The sequence below is a fragment of the Haliaeetus albicilla genome, chromosome 6 (genome assembly GCF_947461875.1).
Source record: "Haliaeetus albicilla chromosome 6, bHalAlb1.1, whole genome shotgun sequence".
Lineage (NCBI taxonomy): Eukaryota > Metazoa > Chordata > Aves > Accipitriformes > Accipitridae > Haliaeetus > Haliaeetus albicilla.
Window position 1 is genome coordinate 45,559,945 of NC_091488.1, and position 25,776 is coordinate 45,585,720.

The window sequence follows — 25,776 nt, forward strand, 5'->3', positions numbered from 1 at the left end:
ACTGTGCTTTGGTTACTGCCACTACAGCACTTGCATCAGCCAGAAACCTTCCCTGGACTGAAGGGAAATAAGACAAAAATTCAATTTCTGTTAATTCTTTAGCACCTCTGTTAACACTCTTGAGTATGGTGTAAAATGGTACCAGCACTATTTTTCTTTGATGTAAATATCTGCCTACTATAAACCAGAACCAAGAGTCTTGTGCTCATTTCACACAGGATATTACTCAGCCATTCTCATTATTTTCAAACAAAACCACCTACATTAAGTTCTGCTCAGCAATTTAAGAGTAAAGAATGAAAAAAGATTTTGTAAGTATCCCAAAACCTCACGCTATAAATCCAGAAAGCTCAGAGCCAGTCTAAAATTAAAATAATCCAAAATATATTAAGGTAAAGCAAGGTGCTATAAGAGCAAGAAAGCCTCCACTTTATTTCTACCCAGCAGCAGTACTACGCATTAACTATGCAAGAATGACATTTAAGGATTGTAATGCTAAATTAAATATAATAAAATGACATTAACTTAACTTACTGTTACCATCCTGGTGGTGTCACTTTAAAGGCTATTAAAGCAATGAGAAAAGCTCTCCATGCAAATGAGATGGGGCAGTTGACTCTACACAGTTGCTTTCCCTAGATCCAGCTGGAAAAGCAGACTTTCCAGCTGCAGAAGTTGTGATTAGTTCAAATTCAAAACCAAAGCAGAAAATCTTTTCCTGCTTTTCCCTTCTTTACACATTCCCTTTCTGTAAAATTTAGGAATGCTTTCAAGAGATTCTTGAAACTATTTGTGCTGTGAAATGGGGGATTTGGATGCTTTCATTATTTTTTTTCAAATTTATCCCACTTTGGACATTTCAAACCAAAGTTTTTGATAGTACTACTTTGAATTCTAAGCCGATGAACACATCAAAACAGATGATACAATCATCAGACTACAAAGTTCACAATCAGCTTTATCTATTGCATCTGCATCATTTTATGTAATTAATCTCAAATAAGCAGAGACATTCCTGAACTTGCCAAGATTCCAACAAAGAACACTAGTTGACCTTAATACCTCAGGAAGTTAAAGCCTCTCCTTTCTAGGACTCTTTCCTTTTCCTCTCAATGTCATATTTCTCCTTCCATATAAGGTGCGGCTTTTTGCGGAGTTTCTAATCTTCCATTAGCTTTACATTCTGTAATTTTGTTATTTTAAGCTTCATATTACGGAATCTTACTACCTCAGACAGTTTTCTAATTGAGACACTTCGTCTCTTCTGCATACTAATTTGAACGCATACTCCTGTCAATTTATGACAAGCTTCTGCTCCTAATGAAGTACAGAAATTTCATTATGGTTTATTTTTGTTTATTCACTTGCTGTTTTTCTTCTGCCATTCCATTCTATTAACTGTCCATTGTTTTCTAGAATAGACACCAGTTATGTTGGCTTTCTGAGAACTGTAAAATCTGATTTCAACCCGCGAGTTGTTGGCAATGGAACGTGTACTGTACAACCTAGTTGGAAAGGATTAAAAATTTTATGGCAGACAATGTAGAGTTAGAATTCTAAATTAAAAGCCAGTTTCTGCCCACTCTGTACTGCAGAGCATCCTCATAGCCAGGAGCCCTCCAAATTCTTGACTCTGTTTTTGTCCTTCAACTGCTGCTCTCATGTTCGCCTGCCACGCTTTGATATAGATATAATCCAGAGGAGGTGACAACTTTGTCCAGATTGCTTGGCTAAAACAGAGAAGAAATTCTAAGTTCCAGAGATTCTTCAGCCTTCAATACCAACTATCCTCAGATCCTCCAGGGAAATAAAATTATATTTACAGGAGTAATCCTGCCAAATCAAAGCTAAAGGCTCCCTTTTAATACTGAAGTGCCTAATTTTTAAACTTCAAATTCTTGTTTTACAGTTTACTTATCAGCATTGACTGATACCTAAGAGTAAAGCCATTTTTTCTCCATTCACTATATAAAAAACTGTTCTATAGCTTCACCCTCTCAATTTCTCTTCAGATTGAAAACATGTTGGGTTTTTTCCTCAGATTCTTCATCTATTTTTATCTTACATTATCATTTGCTAACCAATTTTGCAATTGACTTCTATCGGAACAGGACACAACTTTAATTTATCACCTAGCATTTCATGTTCTTGTACTTGTGTGCTATACTTCATCCACCAATTATTCCCACAAATAGAATTATTGCTAAAGAGACTTACAGACTTTTCAACTACACAAAATCCATGAAACCATTTTCTTCTTGCATCTTTTACATGCATAGACTGCTTAAGTCTCCATGTCATCACATTTTACATTATAGTTTTTGATCAATTAACAGGGTAAACTATTGCAGCAATTACATGACTTTCTGATAATGGTCTTCAGCTGCGTGAACGCTTGCTGGAAAAGGACTATAGCAAAGATCAATTGTTCAGTAAGCTGTTGAAATGTACATCTGACAACTTTTTTTTTTAAATTACAGAGGTTAAAAAGCAATTAAGAGGTCTGATCTGATTGCGATTCTGTGCAAGAATTGTGAAATTCCTCCTGGAACACCTAAGCAATCTGTCTGAGGCAATCTTGGAGCTAGTAGTGACCATCTTGAGAATATGTGGAAGCGAGTTTTGGGAACACTGGGAAATGTGGTACCCAATTCTGAGAAGCAGACTTCAAGATATGAACTATCTGGAAAGAGTTCAGAGGAAAGGAACAAGCATAATCAAAAACTAGAAACCATGACACATATTTGGGGTTGTTTAGTTAAATATGTAATAGATTTCTGCAGAATGGAGGTTAAGAACTGTTGTCCCCATACACAGTGAGAAGTGAAGCAGTAACGGGTTTAAATTAGAGCGGGGTTGGTAAGGTTAGAAACCTTTTCCAAATGGGTACATTGCAGAGATAGTTGAGCAGTAATACTGATTGCTGTAGAAAAGCGAAAGCACAGCAGTGGAAGGTTTTAAGAAGAGGTTCAACAAACATCTGCCAGGAATAGTTCATGTAAATTTTATCCTGCCATAGTGCTGGAGGATGGAAGAGGTAACTTCTCCAAATTTCCTCCAGAGAGGTGATTCATGATAGTAACTTCTTCATAGTGCTGCTCTGCATCTAACTTTGATACCTTTCAAGTAATAATCTCTCCTACCTTTACTTCAGCAGAGATACGCTCAGATGAAGCCAGTTCCTAGCTCTATTTTCTATTGGTCCTAAGACTCAGCTAAGACATTACTACTTCTCATTCTAGCAAAGAGTTCTGCCACAATATTTTTTTCTTTTTTCTCCCTTGTCTCGCCTGCATTTGAGTAATTGCAGGCTTCTTCCCCAAAACCTAATTAACTTAAAAGGATAAATGTCTATTTACATTTCTCTTCAGTAACAGATCTAGGAAGTTAAGCATGAGGAGAAAGCTGAATTTATGGAAACAGCACTAGAATAGACGTGTCTTCATAAAGTTAATTAAGCATCCTCCTCCATAAGGCATACTACAGTACCTTCTTTTCAGCTGCTCTTCTCTGAAGGTCCTTCTGTTTGCGACAAAGCAGTTGAAATTTCAACAGCTTTCCAGTTAGTGTTACAGGAATTTCTTCACCACGATCCAGAATGGCTTTGGCTACTTCTATCACCTGCAAAGACACCCCGCCCCCCCCCCCAAATAACTGTTACTTGTATAGTTTTAATATTGCATTTGACACATATTTTGCATGCTGAAATGAGGAAGTGCTATCGCACATTGTACAATGTGTGGGTCAAAATGGCCACCCTTTCAGAAAAACAACACATCAGTAAGACGCATAGCTATTCTTTGGTTCCTAAGACCTCAAATGAAGTTATATCTGCTATAGTGTGAGATAAAACTAGAATGGAGAAAACTTCTATGATTTATGTAAAGGTCAACAGACACACAGTTCTCACAGTAAAATGTAATTTTTTTAGGTTTCAAACAAAGAAGCAACATTAAGCAACTACTTATTATAAAGTAATAAATTAAAAAGCATTTAACAGATAGCAAATCAAGGGGAGTAGTTTGGAGTAGTGTTTACAAAGTGACTAGTGTCTGAGGCACTAGCCCTGAATGAAAGATAAAAACTCCTTGAAGGGAATTTGAGAGGGTCTGTCTTGGTGAAAATATACCCCCTCCCTGTGTAATTCCGATTCTGTTGGTATGCAGCCTAATTGGGGTGAAATAAGGCTATTGAGTTTTCTTAGGGTGATGACAGCAGCGGGAACATACAGCTGCATTGTCCAGATGTGTGGCATTGACAGGCTGTTTTATGACTATGTTTTTTACAGCTTGTTTCCACTAAATTTCATACAACTCACTAACATCTGGGCCGTTTTCCTTGGAGCCTCATAACCACTTTATTTACTGCGAAAAAAATAAAATAACGTAAAAATACCATAAAAAGTTGTTATATGTTTCTTTTCACTTGTGTTGTCTCTGTAATAAAGTTCACCTATGTAGGAAGCGCTGTTGAGGAATAATATAACCATAATATTTTCCTACTTTTGTTTTTAAGCAACCATCAGCTTTATTTATAACCATGGGCTGAATTAGGTGTTACTCAAATGTTCTGACATGTTTCTCTTTTCCCCTCTTGGAGCAATTACAGTTGGGCACATATGGTGTCAATTTTGCTTGCTAACGTTCAGACAATGAAGGTGCACACTGCATGTCACTGAACTGTGTCTTGTCTAATGCAACCACCACCATTAGCTTTGAGCTTTCATAGCTTCTTGCCCAGCTTAGAAAGTTTCACCTCTCAAGTAAAACCTAGGTAAGCAAACATAGCCACTAAAAATGCTTCTCTGAATAAAACAAAGCCAAAATGGAATCCAGACTATTATATGCCGAATTATTGTTTTATACAAATGAAAGCAAGGTACAGAAAAAGAAATCTCTTAAAATTCAGATTTTTCTGAATCATGTAACAGGGAGAAAAAACAACCAAAATATTTGCATTTATAAACCCTCCCAAAACAATCCTACCCCTCCAACACTAATAAACCTAGTGATCTCCTTGACATACACATAGGAAAGCATGTCATGGTTAACATCAGTTCTGCTTTACATCTTTTGTATTCAGACTACTTACTGGTCACTATCTCAACAAGCCAACCATAGAAGGCTTCTGGAAAGACTCACACTGACTTCAGAGTCACAGCAGAAAAATCAAGGATATGTTAAGAACAGACTTAAAAATTCCCATAGACAGTAGGCACACTAGAAACTACTAGCTATTCCAACAAAAAATAGTCACCCAGAGCTAGCTAAGCAAATCTGTGCTCTGAAAGAAAGACGCTTTGGTAGAAATATCACAGTAATTTCCCTTGGAGAGAAAAATTCTCATATAGGTTTCTTTTGCAGAAGTGGTGTTAACAGCCTATGGAAAGGGATGCTTCCCAATTGCCTAATCTAGATGAGTTGCACATTTCTTGAAACACAATAGTGGGGAAACAGAGGGATTCTGGAAGGATTCCTGAAAACTGTATATATAGTAACCCGGCTGGATGGCAGTCACTGATTTATTGCTCATGGAAGAAGGAAGGAATGCTTCGACTCTTTTACAACCCATTCTTCCCGAGAATTTCAAAGCATTTTACCAGTCAAAAGCAATGCATCATGATTATTCCTATTCTGTAGATAGAGAATGCAGAAATTAAGAGACTTGTCCAAGGTCTATAGTGAGCTGGACAACTCTGAGTGGGTGGGAAGAACAAATTTTCTTATGTGAGGCATTACAGAAGTATAAACCAAACTATTTAACAGAAGTACATTCCATGACTGTGGAGAGAGGTCAGACGAATAAGACCAAGATAAAATGAGCACACTACATTTGGCAATACAAAGCAAGCAAATAGTTTTTCATACAGCAATGTAAAATCTGCTTTATACATAAGGAAATAAAAAACAATCCTTCATCACTGCTAGTTTAAAGACAGAACATAGACCAATCCATGTACAGTAGATAAAAGAAATTAGATTTATTACACTTATGCATGTTTATGTCATCTGTGGTCCTGTGAGTTATGCAGGCACCTGGCATAAACAGTTAAGAATCCACAGAGCCTCAATAAGAAAAAAAAGCTGAAGACAAAGACTTGGTAGGAGTATAGAAGGAATTTTTTTGGATACTATGAAGTGGATTCATTTCAGATCAGTTATACCTCATCCCACCAGTGATGACCTTTTTCTTATGTGAGAAACCACGGAAACTTGGATGGACCAACTCAGTTAGGTAGGGCCTCTTTTCCTTTAAAGGAAGAGGAAACTTAGCATTCCTCACACAGCAGGGGTCACATTTGCAAAGTGCAGAAAGGCTTCAGCAATGCAGTATTTGATCTCATATGGTGGCAGTCTGAACCATGCAGAGATCGAGCTGCCTGGTGCAAAGGGCATGTATTTCAAGCCAGTCAAATGCTGCATGAGTGCTTGTAAGTGACACTATACTACTGGAAGATGCCAGTGCCATTGAGGTAGGAGATGGGTCTTAAAAGTTAGGGAAATATTTAAAGCCAGAGTCTTTATGGTATCTTTCTTTGAAATGCCTCCTTTTCAATATACAGAATCATTGCGGCTGCTAAATCATAATCAGAAAAGCTTTCAAAGTGATAAATTGCTTTATCAACTTTCATAGCTTTCTCACTACTTGGAAGCAGTAGCATCACTTGCTGTGAACAGTGGTCAGCCCATTTCGTAGTGTAGTTCTCCCATATCCAGGGTGAGCTTTCTAAAGCCCTGTCTTCCCTCTTGTTCCTGAAACTGTGAGAAAACCAGGCCATCACATATACCTCAGACTTCCTAAAAGAAACATAAGGGTTCTGAGAGGAAGTCCTCAGTCATTCAAATCCCTTAGCAGCTGACACAGTTGAAGTCCATTTGAAGCAGGAGAGCCTCCAGTCAAGAGGCTAGATAGATTATACATACCAACCAAGTTATTATTTACTGTTCAAATTTTCCTGAGCAAGCTAAGAAAAGAAGGGGAAAAAAAAAAAAGCTAACTTCACTTATTACAATCTGCCATCAGTATCATGAATTCCTCACAAGCAGCTTTCAAGAAAGACTAGGGAACAAAAGCTGCATGTGTCATACTGACAAATTTCTTTTGTCCAAAGAAGACTTCTTTACACATACTGTTAAATATTTCTGAATCTGCTGATGTCATTTCATTGACTATAGCATACTACAATCAATCATTTTGAAAGAATACCAGGAAGGCACTGAGCTAACTGAAACAACTTCTTTCAGATCACACCTGCAGTGTGTTGAAATGCAATTTAGTCTCTACTATCAGACCATTCACCTAATTTCATTTTTCCTCTCAGAACCTCTTCCCAACTATGATGTCAAAAGATCACCTGCTTAATCATTATCCTTCACTGTTGAATTAATGACTCACAATTCAAACTGAGCTTAAGGACTCTCATAAATCAGTAAATCAACTGCATATCTGAACAGAGCATCATTTACAGCTTATGTATCCACAAGTTAGACTGTAAAACTTAAGCTAAGCTAATGAATTAGCTTCATTAATCAGTGAAGACTCTACCAACATGTATTCTAGAGAATTAAAAAAAACTGAAGTGGATTCGATGACTCCTTTTGCCCCCCTCAGGGTCCTTTTCAAACAAACCTACTAAAATAAGAACAGGACACTTTCACTATTGAGCAATACTGAGCAAATACATATGCTGTTCATGTACTAAATATCTACTTTTCTATTGTGAGAACATTTCTCAAAGCAGCAGCAATGGCTGCTTGTGCCCTAGAAAAACATGTTGTCACTCATACGAGCCAGTCTGGTTTTTGCCAAATCACAATACAGCTTGATCTGGTTAGCAGAAACCTAGTTAGAAATACCCCTTGTAAGAAGGTCTGTTCTTTAAACCTCTCTCTACAGAAAATGTGCAACCTGAGGGCATACCTTAACTGGTTTAATCTCAGCAATGCAGAATGAGAACTAAGACATGTGTACAGCATATGTGTCGTAGCGTTACAAGTACTTAAATAATGTTTTAAGGGAAATACAAACAGGTGAATAACCTAATTTAAGTAAAAATGAGAAAATACATTACATAAAAATTAGGATGACTTTTCACCTTGGCTTTATTAAAGAGCTCATACAAGAGCTAGGACTGATTGGGTTATAGCAACAACAGTTCAGTCTCATGGAATACATAAATCCCAAATGGAAGGCATATAATGTGATAACTCAAAGGACTACACAGGCCACTATTGATCACACAGTGGCATCAGATGCTCTGATGATGGCAAAGGCTGATGCAAAGACACGATGGTATGTCTTTACGCTGGGTAATATTTTATTCTTTTTTAGGTGGCATGGGTTTCCTATATTTGAAATAAAAATCCCTTTGCTGTTATCTGAGGCTTAGAACTATTTACCTCATCACACACACGCACCTCTAATGCCACTAGGATGACCTAAGTCATTAAGACATCTGTAGTGGACAGGCATACAGAACGTAGAACTAGGGAAGATCTTTGCTGTTCTGGAAAGGCAGCTGAACCCAGCTGAATGCCTTTTCTTTTGTCAGGATATTTTCTTTTGTTTCCATTTGGCCAAGTTATGAGAAGGCATTTGACAATGATATTCTACTCTCTTGGATACTGGTGCTAGCAAGGCAATTGTCTATCCAAGCAATCTAGCAAGCACTACAAAGTTCACCACTGAAAGGCATTATGAAGTAAGAATTAAGGTGAACAGGACGAGTAGAAGCTCATGTAGCTTCTTCTCAGTGAGTTCTAGTAAAATCTTCAAGACATAGAAAATCTTGGACTACCTTAACATTATCTAGGAGGAATGTGGATAACCCAAGTTTGCAGTTCATCCGAAGATGCCAAAGATTTTTGGCCTGGGGTGTGACAGTGTCTGTTTGGAATAGTTTGGCACAGACATAAATTGTCCCTATTCAGTTGGCAGCAATCTGAATTGCTTGTAACGGTCTCCTGTGAGATAAAGATGGGGGTAAATCTGCCCTCAGCTAATACACAGACACTGGTAGTCTTCCATAAGGCTCATTCATATTGATATTCACAAATTGCTGAAGACCAATGGGAGTTGTGAAACTTCCTAAACCTAAGCTAAGCTAACAATTTTTTTCCTTAGCATCCTTTTAAGTAAACTGGCCTAAATACTTGGACCCAGGAAGCAGAGCAGTTAAACTCTCCTCAGAAGACAAAACAATAAATATCTCAGGTAAATGTACCACCTCATGCACTGGGATCATTTACAAAACATACTATATTCTGTACTACAATGTACCTGGTAGGAGCTTAGTAACAGATACAACAGAGTTGACAACAGAGGAGTAGATAGTGCCCACAGCAGGATTTAAAGTCTCTTACCCTTTCCTGGAGCCAGTACCTCCCTGAAAAGCATCTTCATTTAACAACAGTTCCCAACTGTTTCTTGAGCATTAATCTTCTGCATATCTATACAGTGTAAGGGCCAAGTCCTTCTGCAATAAAATTGTCTTAACTTGCATGCACACAATAGCACTTGACAAAGGGTGACTGGAGAACTGTTCCATTTTATTATGACATTTAAGACTGCAGTATTTGTTTTGCTCTGTACTGGAATGAAAAATAAAATTAAATCTTTCTATCCTTCTGACCATTCAGCACGGCTGCCAAAGTTGTTTCTACTGTCAAACCCTCTCATCATAACAATGACATCAGAAAAGTTTTGGCTCCTGAGCTGTTCCATTTTACAACAACTTTTAAAATTAATTTTGCTCTACAGTGGAATGAAAACAACATCTTCTAACTTTTATTGCAAAATAGAATTCTATTGACATACATTTTTAGACTGAGAAGGTTGGGTTTTAATACGACTGTCTCTACTTTTGAGAAGGCCTATTCTTGACCACAATCTTTCTGATAGCATTTTGTCAAAATCTATACACTTCCACAAAAATATGTCACCTTTAATTATATGTTTCCACAAGAAACCAAAAGGCTTCCTTAAAAATACTCCTGACTAGCATTATTTCCGAAACTTTTTTCTTCAGTGACACATATCCTGGCTACAAGTCTTTGCTCTCCTCCAGATGCCACACAACTTGTACTTCTTGCGTGAAAATATTCCTTGCCATAAGCATTATGTCTGTGACATTAAGAGTTCTGTTTTCTCATCAAGCTAAAACCAAAACTTTTGATTTTTCTGCCCTAGGAATTTACTATAACGTCCTTAACACAAAATGAACGCATACTCCTTGTCCCTAGTGCTGCCCTCTTCCCCCCCTCCCCCTTTTTTTTTCTGAAGATATTGTTAGAGACAATGATGAGAGAATTTAGAAAAAGGGATGAAGATATTGTTAGAGATGATAAGAGAGTCTAAAAAAGGGACATAAGACAATAGAAAGGTATAAGATAATAGAAAGGTATGAGGTATTCAAGACCTACCAAAGAGAGGATATAAAATTTATTTAGAAATAGAATAGCTATTCTTAACTGGTTTCTTGAACAAAATTCATGCCATTGGGGTAAGTAATAGAAGATAGTTTTGAATAATTATGCACATGCACACAGACTTTTAAATATATATTTAAAATATATCTATTATATAACTATATACGGTATAATTATGTATCATACAATGATATATAATACAATATATACCTATATATAAAGAAATTCATAATAGAGTAAGAGCACCTATCCCAGGAACTACATGCTCAGTTCCAATCTAAAGTGGACCTTCTCTTTACATCATGCCATGACCAGCACTTCAAATAGTCTTACCAGCAACAACCCTAATCTTAAGTCTACATTGTACACCCTTCTAGCAAAGCATTAATTCACAGAAATGCTTAAAGACTGCTTTAAATCCACTGCTTCCTGGCTAAATTAATTCCATTTTTTTCCCCTTCAGCTTGTTGATTGTTATGTTTTGCTGTCCTACAAAAGTTCTTAATATCTTGGGTTATGTATTTTGTATTGGAATGACAGGAGAGGAATCTGTCTCACTTATACCTAGAAAACGCAAGGATCCTTCTGTCTCTGCTACAGCCTATTGCCTATTAAGGCAAGAAGTACTGTGAACGTTACACAATTTCCCAAGGATTCTGACAGCACAATCTTAGAGAAAAAAACAAACTAAAGAGCCCATGTACCATGTAAATAATTTTAAAACAATGCAAGATTCCATTTCTAACCAATAACCTTTTAGTCCTCAAAATGAGCTGTACAAAGCATGAACTAATTAAGATTTATATGCAAGCACTCAACTGAACTGGATTTTAATAGCAAAACTGTGCATATTATGCTTGGCAGTAGAAGGATTTAATTTGGGGGTCTCTGGCTTGTTTGTGGAAATGGCACAACTAGGTTGATATCTCAATATGTCTGGTGATATGGGTTGGCTGTTACCTATTTTGACTCAGACAGTAAAACTGGCACTTCTGCTTTTATCAGTCCAGAAGTTTGAAATATCTGCATTGATACTACTTCCCTGTTAGCAAGGAGGTAAATAAAGTGAGGTTTTGTATGAAAACCGTTTGCCATGCAGATCTGGAAGCAAGTCAACAGGAGAATCAAACAGGTCCTGTGTTCAGCCAGCTATGGCAAGAAGCAGAACAATTTGTCATCAAAATTCTATATTCTCTTCTGTTTAAATATTAACAGTTCCAGCATGTTGATGTGCAAGCTAATGTTTGCTTGCTTGTCACATGCAAGAATCAAACAGAGATAATTCAGTGCAATCAGATGGGTAACAAGATCCCGGATAGCCCGATTTAAAAGTCCTCACTATTTCAGATTTAAGGAAGAAAAGCAAGAAAAATAAGAGAAAGACAACAGATGCCTGCAGAGATAAGGACAACAAAAGATTATTTTTTTTTAACTGTATCAGGAAAAAAAATATCATTAACATGGCACTGGTCTGGTATTAAATGGAAACATAAAGATGCAGGAAAAGTAGGGTTAATCAGTGATTATTCTGCTCTATATTCGGAAAACCAGCAGATAACATGGTTGTATCACTTCATTAATAAGCAGTTATTTCCAACTGTATCAACAGAAAGTTGCAAAAAGGCAGCTTTTAAAGCTAAGCATACCAAAACCCAGACATAGACAATATAATCAAAGAAGTGTTAAAAACAGGTAGCTGAGGAGCTCTTTAGATGGTGAATATTGACTTTAACCGACTCTTGGAGAACAAGGGCAGTTTTAAAGTAAAGAAAGCAAGCTGATGTCACACCAACGCTTAAAAAAGGGAAACTAGAATAACATAAGTATTTTAAGTACTGGCAGTGTAATGCTGATCATTGCAGAATAACAGAGGGGCTGGTATTATTTCCTTAATGTCCTAAGGGAGGATTCAATGAACAACAAATAAAGGGAGGGTAAAATAATTATTACAAATTCAATTTTGTTCTTTTTGGGGAAAAAAAAAAAAGGTGGCCTTTTCAAAAAAAGAATAGCTTTCTCTGGTAAGACTGCAATTCTAGCTGAAACAGGTAAGGTGATACAGTGAAAAGCAGAATTTCCTAAGTATTCTTTGACTACTGATTTAGAAAGCAGTGACAAAGATTAAAACTCATTAACTGACAGATCTGAAAATGCAACCATAAACAAAGAGTCATCATCAAACAGGTGAGTTTCTTGTGGGGTCTGAAGCATACAACATATTGAGACTGCTCTGTTTAAAAGTTTGTGTCTTTCCCAGATCACTGACAAAGTCTTCAATTATAAGATCTCCAGAAGACACAATAATAATGATAAAAGTATCAGGAAAGGTCCTCCCCAGAAACAAATTAAGTTGTAGCAGATTCTCAATTGTTTTCAATCATTTAAAAAAAAAAAATCCAATCTTGATTTTAAAAATTCCAGCACACAAATTATTTTTGGAAAAAATACTGTGACCTATAGCACAGGTCATAATAGTCTCTTCTGCCAATCAAATCTATCTACTAATTTCACAGAACGTAAAACAAACTGGTGATAGTAACGTGGATAAGAAATTCAACTCTCGGGCTACAGTGTTCAGAAATTTTCTTGTCAGTAGCCCTTCTCACCAAAAAAGAAGAATCAAAACAATTTAGTGATCTTATTTTGTGCATATGTGTATATCTATTTATTTCTGCAGCATTCACTACGGTCTCGTGGGAAACCAGATCGTATTTACACTTGACAAACAAGTCTGAAGCTTTCACACCTGACCAGAAAAGTTAGCTCTCGGAGAAGCGACATAACTCCTAGTTAAATCCTCTGGTAAGCCAGCACAGTGTAAACCGTAACAACATAAGCCTAAAATACTAGGCATTTACCAAGCCCTTCCCAGCCTAGACTGAGAAGAACACAGAGGGCATTGGGTCAGTTTTACTAGAGAGCAAGGGAGAAGGAAAACTCTTCTTTTCAAAGCTCTGTGTCTCACAGGGGAAGGAAAGGCGAAGAGAAGAAAAAAAAAGGCATCATTAAAGACAGGGTGCAGGATAAAAAAACCCAGAATAATAAAATCACTTGCAGGAAGCTTTCCTTTCAACTACACCAAATGTTTCCTCTACATTTGAGGTCCAAAGCCCAGATAGTCGATTTACCTTTTCCTTTCCAATAGGAATGCCTTCTCCAAACCACCTCCTCCTTCCACCCCCTTCAACTTATGGGATTTGCTGCTATCACAGGCTTCACTCCACTTGTGTATTGGCCTCTTCCCCTGGGTTGTGCCCATCTTTTCTACTGAAAGCACGCTTCCACTCCTCCACAGCATACTATACAGAGCCTAGCAGAAGATGAATTTACTCCTTAGGTTTGTTTTTATGTATATATGTAATTCTGCCATGCCTAGGAGCTTTTCAACTTGCATTCACCTATACCCATCCTCAAGGAATCAGAAGTCTAGCGAGGATTTCTGGAGTGCAGTGCACACTGCTCATGCTGCCTCCCATCCTCAAAACGCCGGAGATGACAGCAGAGTTAGCTATCTATCCAGTGATTAACAGCTGGGAAATACTTATTTACAACTGATTTATTCTGCTCCAGCCTCACAGAATTTCAGGATGAGAATGGGCCACGATTTGGATTTGGCACCTGATTTGATTATATTTTTCAGCTTGACAACTGTAGGTAGGAGCCTTGCTGTGAGAAACCAGAATTAATATATTAATTCTTGACAGATAGTGGAATAAAGATTAATATTTTTAATTGCAATTAAGCCTGTTTGATTACACAGGATGGCTTGTCCTGGAGACGAGTCAGAGCAGTATGGAAGGATGCTGCTCTTACAAGACTTCAGTTTTGCTGGCTTCACAAGCACAAGGACACATTTTGAAAGCAGTGTTCTGGGATCCACATCCAAACAAAACTGCTCTCGTCTCTGTCACTTGTGCCTTTTTCATCTTTCCACGGCCCAAGCACCTCAGCTTATCCGAGAGAATCACAAAATTGTTCCACATTTCTCTCCCTTTCATCTGTCTCTCTCTCATGGCCGTGTCCCTTACTCAATTGTCCATTTTCAGCAATGCCATCTATCTACTTCCAGTCTTCTCACATGAAGGGGCCACATGAGGCTCCATCTTCTTTCACAGTCTTTTCTCACCGTGGTACTACTCCCCAGCTCCAGCTTGCTCCTTTATGAGTATGGGACAAGATTCCTTCTCAAAATTTCCTGGGTAACATAAAGGCAAATTTCCTGACCCTGTCCCAGTGAGTCCAACAAAACTGGAAAACAACTCTTAGAAGAAAAAGAAAAATAAAAAAAATACTTCCATCCACAGAGCCCCTGAACCCATTCTCACCAGAATTTTCAAGAAAGAAGAAAAAAAAAAAAATCACCCACATGAACAAATCTAGTATGGAAAATTTAGGCTTGAATAGATTTCCAAAATTCAAAGTTTGGGAACTAAAACACTATCATATTTTTTAGTGGTAAAGCACCTTAATTACACATGATTTTACCAACCTTAATAGAAAGCTGACAAAACAGGTACATAAACGATGAGACACATACCTTGCTTATAAAATGCATATATTTTATTCAAACATACTGTAGTTTTAGGTCTTGTCTGTTGGAAAAACTGTACATGATAAATTAATCTGATTTATTAAAAAGTCTGTTGATATTTTACAGGAAGTGTAACATTTTCCCTTCCATATAGAAACAACAACAAAAAAATCATTTCCACGGCATCTTTATGAGAGACTCAGCCTAACGTTATTTAATGAAGTGCTGGAATTAGCACCAAATTACCAGTCAGGACTCCTACTCCCATCAAGTCACTTAAGAGACAGAAAAGGTGTTGGACACCTAATTCTCCTGGATTTGAAATCTTTTAGCTACATATTCATAAACCCTGCCCTGATCCTCTTCACTTTGTACAATAAGAGTGATATGAAATGCAACACAGTAAGATGAGAGAAACCCCGAAGGGAAATAATTTAGAATAGACAACAGGGATTATTTTAATATGATACATGATTAGCTTGCAGTATACCAAGAGCAGTTTGTTAAAGTTTCTTGACTTGTAGGCACTGCAGACTGCTGCACTGAAATTTATTAAAAACCCCTGCATTTCAGTAGAAGCAGCACGCAAGACCAATGACGTGGGTAAAAATGTTAATAACATTAATAACCACATTACTATGCATGTCATCAGTCTCAAACTGATACACATGTACATGTCATATGTTCAAAGAGCATTAAACATCAGGAATCTCATTTACAGTCTCCCTAGAAATGAATATGCACTTGTGGAAATGCCAGTATGTTGAATCCTACCACAGAGAAAAGAACCATATGCAATGAAGACAGAAATGCTCCTCTCATAACATTTCACAACCCTGTGTTCTGTGCTAACCTCGTACTTGTTTATCCTTACTGCAGTGAAAGCTTTGAATGCACAAACTGCACATGGACTTTAAGTGAACGCTCAGGAGTAAATTCTGCCCAGAGAGGCAGGATCTTAATGCTTGTGGCAACATGATCAATCTTTTAATTTGCTACAGCCAGAACGGAAACTGAGTCCAAGCAAAAGGTCAGAACAGGCATTTTATATTCTCTGTTAAAGGAGGGGAGGAAAAAAATGTCTTTGAGGAGTAAAGTAAGTAGCTAATGAGACACAGCACTGACAGCTGGAATTTAATAAGTATCCACTTCACAAGGAAAATTGCTCTTAGTAATTAAATACAGGTATCATACAAAGCTTCTGCTTAGAGCTAGACTTCAGAATCCTTCTGTCAGTAGAACTGAAGAGGTTTTGCATACCAGGTAATACAAGGGTGAGTTTGCCTGGGAGGCTAGTCCTAAACGAAGAGGGTTAATTGCATAAAATTCACAGTCATGTCAGTGGTCAATAATTCCAAAGGGACTTGTTCAGATAGTAGTCTGGCATTACTGAAAAACAGACTGCAACTAAAAAGACCTGTTATAAAGTCCACCAAAACCTGAGACACATAAAAAGTTTATTAGTCATTGCAGAACTAAAACACAAACAAGATCTTTTTAGAGGGATCCAAAATTCTTTATGCTCCAGGTCTGTAGGGCCATAAAACTCTACCTGAGAAAATTTTAAACAATATTCTAATTAATCACAGGATTTTATAACCTCTCACAAGCTGTAAGTAAAACATTAACAAGGTAGGAGGAAGTACTCTTTGTACTAAGCATGATTCCTAACCCTGCTGACGTACCCAACTAGACGAACCAGGTTAGAATTTAACATCAAACTGAGACTATAATGGATACTAGCATACAGAGATGGCCTTTTGTTTATGGGACTGCATTCCCATAAATGAAGGTATAAGTCTCTAAATTACTGGGAGCATCTGAGAGAGCAGACTCTAATAATTTTTCTGTAATTTGTGACACCCTCCATCAAAATATCACCACACAACATATTCTTAACATAATAAAACTCATATCCCTAAAAAGACATGTTGATCCTCACTTAATTAGCAGTCCAACAGAACACTTGGTATCACAAAAAGAAAGCAGTTTAAGTACTGAGAGTTTTAACCAGCTACATCCAATAGATTTGCATTTACCCAGGTATGCATAACACAATCATGCAGCTGTACTTACTTCAGTGTAAAAGAGCACCTACTCTGCAATACATGTTTTAACCTACCTCATAGAACATAGGCACGTCCTTAACCTTTTTTCCCTTTTGATTTCCAGATTCTCTGATCTGCAAGGAAATAAAGGCATTCTACTGTGAGAAGATTTTAAGTTTACACAAATTATTTTACTCATTATTCCCTTCTGCAAACATTACACTCACACTCCGAAACAGTGAGAAATCATCTTACGGTACTCCTGTACCTTAGGGAAGGAGCTTTTGTGATCAGCACCTCGAAGAAAAGTCTGTAACAAAAGCTCACTATTTACAGGGAGCAGACCAGCTTATACATAAAAACAGAAAAGCTTTTCTTTTTCCATTTAGTGGAATTTTTAAGACTTCCACAGAGCAATTCAGTTGAATGCGAAATTTAGAGCTACCAAAGAAGTTAGTATCTAGAAGGGAGATCTAGGGTTTGGTTTGTTATTAAATGTTCCTTTCCTGCAATACCTGTCTGAAAATGTCTTCACGTGTTACCACACTGAAGAGCTTCCGCTGTGGCACCTGCACAGCAAGAGACAGGGCCTTGGTGTGGATTTCATCCTCAACGTTGGTCCCAACAACGAAAGCGATGCTAGGCTTCCAGTCATCCTACTTTCCAAAAGAAAACATTTAAGGTATTAAAACTGAAGCAAACAAAAGTGCTTCTCTGCAGTTTCAAGGAGTAATCCTGCAGAGGTGGTTACTCCCTTTAAGACATATTAAACATCACTGTATTAATCACACTGAAATAAACCGTATACAACCCGAAAAAGCACATACTATTTTGTCCCAATTCCTTCTGCCATCAGGTGGCAGCATTATGCTACGGAAAACACAAATGCCTACTAACAACCTCACAAACGTCCTGGCAGGCAAACGCTGCATTAGCATCACACACAGATAAAGTAACTTTTAAATGTCATTTGCAGTTCTGACATATCACTAAGCAAACAAGAAGTGAATTTGGAATACATGTATTATTGTGATCATTTGCTGTAGAAAAAAATAAACAAATTTCAGCTCCCTCGTCCTGCAAATTAGATAATGCCCAGATACTATTTTCTGAAAACTGTAGCATTATTTGTATGATGTTTTATGAGGGTATATTTATGCATACCATGGTTTCACTAAGTATTCTGAACCAAGAAAAATTATTTACTGATGGCAAGTTATATTTCATTAAATATTGACAAATGAAAAACACTAGCAGTTTTCAAACATTTGCAGTAAAATACACATTTTTATGAAAAAAAAATCTGATTTCAGCATTAAAGAAACGCAGAACACAAGAAGACTGGAAGACGTTATTTAGTGACACACATCCACGAAAGCTTCAAAATAATGTCATTCAAGCAACTTTTACTGGTTACTCTTCTTTCCCATTTCTTCTGCTTTAACCTACTGGAATCCCTTTTAGAAAGCCAGCGGCTATCTCCAGCACATCTACATCGCACTCCAGAGTATTCTCTATCAGCACCAGTGGTGCCTGGGACATAAGCATTTCCAGGGGTTGTGCTGTACACTCTTGAGGAATCACCAATTATTTTTTTTTCATTGCACATCTGCATGTGTAAACTGCAAGGATATCAATAATGCATAAAGGTAAGATTGGAAGACCTTCAGTGACATCAAGGCTGTCCCAAGACATGGTCACGCTAATGAGGACCAGGCTAAACTGAGCCACATACCAGTCCAGTGTGCATCACAGCTGGGAAAGATTTTAAAGACAAATTTAGGAGAGGTTTGTAACTTCAGGATTTTGATGGAAATATTTTCATAAGTGTATATTATGTACAAAGTCCTTGTGGAAAAGAGGAACAAAACCTGAGTTGATGGCAAAGTAAGGGAAAGGACCGTTCCAAAAAAAGTTAGATATAAATCGTAAAAGGAAAAGTTTCTTCTTCCAGTTTTACTGTACCCTTCTTCATTTGTTCCCTCTCTTAGCTGAAAAAAAGCCTACCTAAATGTTTGCAGTTTGAGTAACTGATGACTTGGGATGGGAGAAAGCAACAGTTGACCTAAGTTTCAAACTAGTAAATGCTTGCATGGAGGGAAACAGTTTGTCATACTCTTAAGGTAACAAAGCATAACATCACATGAATATAGCACGATGTGATTATACATACATGCCCCATCTTTTTAACCACAGACTATTCAGAGAAACAAAAAAGATGGAAAGATTACCTAGGTCACTAAGTGTAGTCTTCTGAAACTGCAAGTAGCTACAGAGCAGACACCTAATCCAAAAGGGTCCCTACAGTTCCACACATCATAAACTTCCTTGATGCTTTATAGCAGCACAAAATAAACCTTAAGTTTTTAAAATTATAAAATGCAGGAGAGTGCAAGCTTATCACTGATGCTCTAGGAGAATGCAAACATGATGGAATTTATGAGAGTGTCCAGGTGACCTGGGGCAGCAGGCACTACTCAACGGAGAAGCAGCAGCAGCAATGGCCTGTGTGGGGACCGCACCAAGTACTCTGAATTTCTTTTTCCCTTCTAACTGGGGGGAAAGACAGGGGACAATACCTCCTCCTGCCTAAAGCTGCCAAGATAGCCACCGGTGCACAGCACTATGAAAGAGCTAGCTATTCCGATATTATCATCGAAACACGCACACAGAACTTGCAGTTAATCTGAATTCAAGTTAAAGTTGTCATTGTATAGCTGCCAAGAGTTGGACACAAAAACTTTACCATTCTTTGAACAGAGAGCATTTAGATGTCCATACTTGCGCAATTACGCAAATGCATCATTTCCTAGGCTTTCAGAATTGAGACTGAAATGCCCTCACGAGACAATATCCTGATGTTCCCAGGGCTCACCAGCAGAGACGGAGCCTTTGGAACAACCATCTGCCTGCGATGTGAGCTCATGGAGCAACTGGTATCACTACGCTGTCCACTTCGGTGAGGACCACCAAAAGAGGGGAAGGAGGTCCAGTAATTCTCACAGACAGATGCTGACAGCACAAGAGCAGCAAGACTCAGGAATGTCAGGATCTAACCTAGATGCGAGCAGCAATATAGAGCCTGCTCGCACAGCTTCCTACAGTTCTTCAGGTATGCGAAGAAATCCCCATCAGAGTCCCAAAACCTCTGCCTTATGCCTTCTTAAGTTCCTTCGTAAAACATGCTGGTGTCTTGGTGCCCACAAATTAAACCTGCTTAGCACTGATTAGCATCATTCTGCAACAAAGATGTCTATGAAACCTCTCTTCCTTGTAGTCCTGTCTCTTCTTGATCTTTCCACCCCTTGGTCACAACTGTCCCTAGCTCACTTCTCCTTCCATTTCCACTCTTGGTTCCTCATCTGAGTTCCACCACTTCTCCTAATGCTTCCCACATCTGTAACTTCCTCCCCTAGCTCTCGTCCTCAGTCTCCTTGTCTAGCTGGTCCCTAGTTGCATTATCTGATCCTACTTCCAGCTTTCTCCATCCTCAGATTCCTTCTCCAAATCCTTATTCTCTAGCCCCTCTAATACTTCCCAGGCACTTTCAGACTTAAAGCAAAACATCGGGTAAGTCCTGCTTGTGAAAAATGAATTTTTCAAAAAACTTAGGATTTATCCAAACACAAACATTCTCAGAAAAACATATGTCCTCAGCAAAAGGTATGCTCATGACATCAGTGTGCCACATCTCCCTCCTCTAAATTCTCTGCTTCAAAGAAACAAGCTGCCAAAGCTTCTCCACAGAACAGCTATGAGAATATTTATAGGATAGGCAAAATACTGGCTAATATATTAAAAATAAAATACAAGGAATGAGCCTCTACAAGATAACTGGTAGTGAAAATTATAAACCCACCTAACTTAATTATACAGAAGTATATGCAACTCAATACAAGGTCTTTTGTGTAAAAATTTAAACAATGTTAGAGATAGCCCATACCTCCCTAGCTGCAAAATGAAGGAAAAAATATTCCTTTTGTAAAAAAGGTGCAATACCTGTGAATTGGAGCTAGTTAAATACCAGAAAGAGCTACACACACTTTAAGAACGAATAATGATCCACAATTCCCAGAGCCATTAATAGCATGTCATCTCTTTCTAGAGTGACCAATTTTGAAGCCCTTGAAGATTTTTCAGAAAAGCTGAACCTCAAGAACAGCAACTTAATAAGGACAGTGAATGTGCAGCATTAGTATATGCTCTTTTCTGACCTTCAAAATCCATTATTTTTGCAATATTGCCCTTATATCATCAATACTGTAACAGTATCCTTAATGTTCAAGGCACTGAAAGGATAGAGAAGAAACAGACCCTGCTTCTACAGCTCACCACCTAAAATCACAACATAAAAATGAGAAGGAAAAGTAGTAAAATGTATATGGTTACTTTAAAAATATTTGCTCCCTCAATATACAACTGCTCCTCTACTTACTTTAATTCTTTCAAATGTTATTGTAGAAGTGAGACCTGAGAAAGGATCTGAAAGAGGACAGATTAGTGACCCTAAGGCTACCTCAAATGAGGTTCCCAGCTTAAAGAACAGGATAGAGAAAACCATAAAAATAACCACTGGAAAAGCACGGAAACAGTCTAGGGAGGCTGCCATTGTGAGTATAATGCAAGCGCTACATACTGTGAACAAAGACGACCAAAATGCAGGGAGTAGATAGCCCACAGAAACAACAATGCTGATTCAAACATGAATGAAAAGAAAAAAAAAATCGAAGCTGGAAATGTAGCACTGGTAACTGAATACTCCCTAAATAATCTGAAACAAGCTCAAATTAAGGGGAGGCCAGACCACTCTCACTGGAAAATATCCAGTGACAATTATTGTCACAAATGACACTGCCCCCAACCCCCAATTTTAAAACTCTTGGCCGTGTCAAGAGTTGAGACGCACAAAGTCTCTCTTGGTGTTAGAAATAACCATCTCTGTGGGAAGCTTGTATTTCCCTCAGGTGCAGCCGCTCCAATCCTAGCAAGATCCACCTAACTCTGAAAGCTCCATGTAAGCAGCTAGCAGCTTTCCAAAAACCTTGTTTTCACACAACACAGAAGGGTGTTTTCATCTTCCCCCGATTTTGTTCTCAAGCCTGCACTGTGTCCCTCTGCAATGTGATTTTTTTCCAACTGTTAAAAACCAGTACACATAGCCTACATATCTCATTTGCCACAGTACTACTGGAATAGCATAGGCATGTTAAAAAATCTCTAACTTCAATTCACATTGAAGAAAAAAGCAGATGTAGCTCACAAAATTTGTTTCCTTTTTAAACATACTTTGTTTCCTCTGCTTCATTTCCTAGACACAAAAGGGCAGCTGTTCTAGAGAAGACATTTGAACAAGTCAGGTATATTGTTTATTTTTGCAGTACCAGTTTCTAGATCTCTTTGGCCAGGAAAAGCATCAAGCAGCCATCTCACCCCGCTCCCACCTCCCCACCAATTCCAGGCAATCTAAGTGTCTGTCGTTTTGCATCATCACTTATTCTTGTGGTATTTCATGGTTTTTTTGGTTGGTTGGGGTCTTTTATTGGTTATTTTTGGTTTGGTTTTGTTGTGGGGGTTTTTTTGTTTGTTTGGTTTTGTTGTGGTTTGGGTTTTTTTTCCTCTCCTTAGGACCACAACCAGTATGTTCATTACAGCACAATCTCAAATTTGACTGTAATGGCTGAAGAGAAACATTTGAAAACTTAAACTCCAAACATTTGAGCATCAAACAGCAAAAGTTCTTTAATCTCCTGATTTTTAAGTAATGCCTCAGAAATAATGAGATTTATTAGTTATTTATGAAGACTTTGAGTGATATTACCTCTAGCACTCTACTTTCAACAACAGAGGGAGCTTCTAAATCACCAAATACAGCTGGCGTTACTGAGAAAGGTTGCTCATCAGCAATTTTGTAGCCCTAATGTAGTGACTGTGTAGGGCATCACTGCTAAGAAATCTGCAAGTCCACTTTCATTATCTGCTGATTGACACACCACCCATATTACTAATGGATTCTGATTTTAAGAGCCTGAGCTTTTGCTGTATAATCTGGGCAGGTTAGAGAGTATCAAAGCTCAATTCAATGTTAATTCCTCTCCAAAGAGGAAGCATTATGAATAGTAATCCAAAGTGGAGCCATCCTATTCAGAACATTTTTAGTGGTTTTACAAGCTTTAATTTCAGTTCAATTTTCAGGCCCTAAAACACCAATAAAATGAGAGAAACCATACAGATGGTAAGTCAGAGCAGAATGCGGCTTCCAGTTGCTATACTGTTATACTAGCTAATAAGAAGATGTAATAGATAACAATTATCTCAATTGTTAAGGGCTGTATTTGCCCAGAATTCACCTTTCACTTGGCAAATATTGCTCTTTAAGTACTTAAAGCATGCAAAGTTTAAAACTAAGAATCTTAATTTATGTTTTGTAACTTAATTCTTCAGTGAACCCAGCCAAAATATCTTGATAAATATCTGAAGGCAAATACAACTGGCAGCTCCATGTTCTTCTGTGTAGCACATTAGAAACAAAAAAGATGCATATAAACTATAATGTGAGGCTCTGCAAAATCCGTATTTCCTCTGTACATGCTTTTAAGTTGTCTGTTTGCCAGTTTTCACAGTGTGTTTAGTAAAAGCAATTATTTGGTTAGTAAATACCATTAAATCATATTTTAGTTAGCATACTGTCCATAAAATCTTAACACCACTGGTAAAATGATTCCTTTTCATAGATCAGACTAATAAAATATTGTAAGTCATAAACACACATTAAAACATGAAATTTCATTGCTCAAGTCTATCTGGTGCAATTTAAAACCAGTTCTAGTAAATTCCCTTTGACTCCACTAAAGGGAAAGAATATTCTCTAAATTGATACAAGTAAAAGATTTAAAAATTCTTTATACATTAATTACAAGGAGAGAAATTTATTTAATTGATAGGAGTTCCTGTCATCTCCCAAATAATTTCAGATTCATATGGTGTATCACATACAACACTGAGGAATAAGAAATAATTTTGTGGACCGTGTCTGCTCTGATGACACTTAAAGTTGCTCAATACTCTCTTTTACAGGATGCTTTCAGTTCCTGACCTTTATATATTCAAGTTTAAATCTTGTATGCTCTAAGATTACTGGGGGGGGTGGGGAAGGATATTGTGGTTAGGCTATTTGCAGAACGAGATCCAGTTTTTAAAAATCATGTTTATCCTTTAATAAAAAAACCCTATGTGATTAAGTAATTAAGCTATTCCATTCCCTCCATGTTCAAGAGGAAGGAATTAAGTTTGGCAGCACAGCCATACTTGTCTCAAAGATGTGCTTTTACAGAGCACGTTTATTTACATGAAGTATAGCCACATTTGGCCATACTTGATGAATCTTGATTCACGCATGCTCAGAAGAGATTTGTTGGCATTTGACATTTTTGCACCAAGTATGTGCCTGCCCATGACTGTAAGAGCTGAATAAGAATTTTCCTGCAATAAGACATCTCAGCGGCTGCCCAGCATCACAGAAGCCTGAGTTCAAGCTGACCACAGCAGGGAGACAGTTTTTCCCAAGTTCCCAAGGCCCTGTCTGCTAACAACAAGACGGAGAAAGTGGAATTGGCTTAACTGGAACAAAAAACAGTTGGACAATACCAGAATTAAGGAACCCAGGAATCTTAATTCAGCACCCATGGGTATAGGGCATTAAGATAATCTTTCATTAGGTGATCACATATTTCTTCCTACAGAATTCTTGCCCCATTCAGTGAACATATTCAATATTTCTTTCCATCTGCCTCAGTGTGTGGTCCTGAATAATCCTAATTCTGGCATTTCCTAAATTTTGAGCATTTTACTTCCTACCTTTTAAAATAATTCAATACAACGGTTTGCATTTAACAAATGTAATAAATAACACGTAGAAGCAGCAGAACAAAGCACTTTGTTCAGTGAATTCACTGGACAATATCCACAACCACAATAAACACCACCATAAAAAAAAAAATCGCTAGTTGGCACCTTGCTAGTAAGTGCAGGAGAATGGTCAGGAGCTGAGTAGGTGATGGAGACTGAACCTCCACCCCCTTCTCATGCTTCAGGGAGGTTCTCCTGGAGTAGTGGCGAGATTCGGGAGCAGGAAAAGGCTCAAGCACCTTTGAACTCTACTGAAAAATCTACATTCTAGGGAAAAATGGGAAACAGCAGCCTTAGCTGAGCACCTTACTTCAAAAAGTGATTTGGTTTGGCTAAACTTGTACTATATGGTTACTACCAAGTAATAAAAGTAAAAGCAAGTAAGCATTTAAGAGACTTTTGGACATCTGTGGCATTTTCGGGAAAACTAATTAGCCAGTTTAAAAGCCTCCACCTGAATTGAAAAGTCCTCATACTTAACCAGAACTGCTGGCATACTGGGGGGGGGGGAAGCAACCCAAACCCCAGCAACAACCACCAAAAAACACCCTTGTTTTTTTAATAGGGCACAACAGAAACCCATCAAACAAGGAAGCCATGGCAGTCGTTTGTCTCACTTGCAGAAGCAGCGCTAGATAAACACATGCTAGACAAATATTATTGTTTGCTAAACTACTACCCTATTTTGAAACCAAATTCCCTCTTACAAGTCAAGATTTATTAGAATTACATTGCTTACATAGAACCTGGAAAGCTAAATATACCTTTAGATCCTCACACGCTGTAAAAGAAAAAAGAAGAAGAAAAAAGTGCCTTTTAGCTGCACACACTCAACCAGGAAAATTACAGCCTCACATTTTCAACG

General features: G+C 37.8%; 1 protein-coding gene across 1 annotated transcript in view; it reads right to left on the bottom strand.

Moving 5' to 3' along the window:
- The window catches only part of SPAG17 (sperm associated antigen 17), a 91,806-nt gene extending 73,252 nt beyond the window's left edge, over positions 1 to 18,554 (bottom strand). Inside the window, exons 1-4 of the mRNA XM_069784734.1 lie at positions 18,456 to 18,554; positions 17,522 to 17,662; positions 17,081 to 17,140; positions 3,490 to 3,621 (exon numbers count right to left, since the gene is read on the bottom strand). Coding sequence (XP_069640835.1) covers positions 3,490 to 3,621; positions 17,081 to 17,140; positions 17,522 to 17,662; positions 18,456 to 18,554 — 432 coding nt within the window. The remainder of the gene's footprint in view (positions 1 to 3,489; positions 3,622 to 17,080; positions 17,141 to 17,521; positions 17,663 to 18,455) is intronic.
- Positions 18,555 to 25,776: the final 7,222 nt, after the last annotated feature.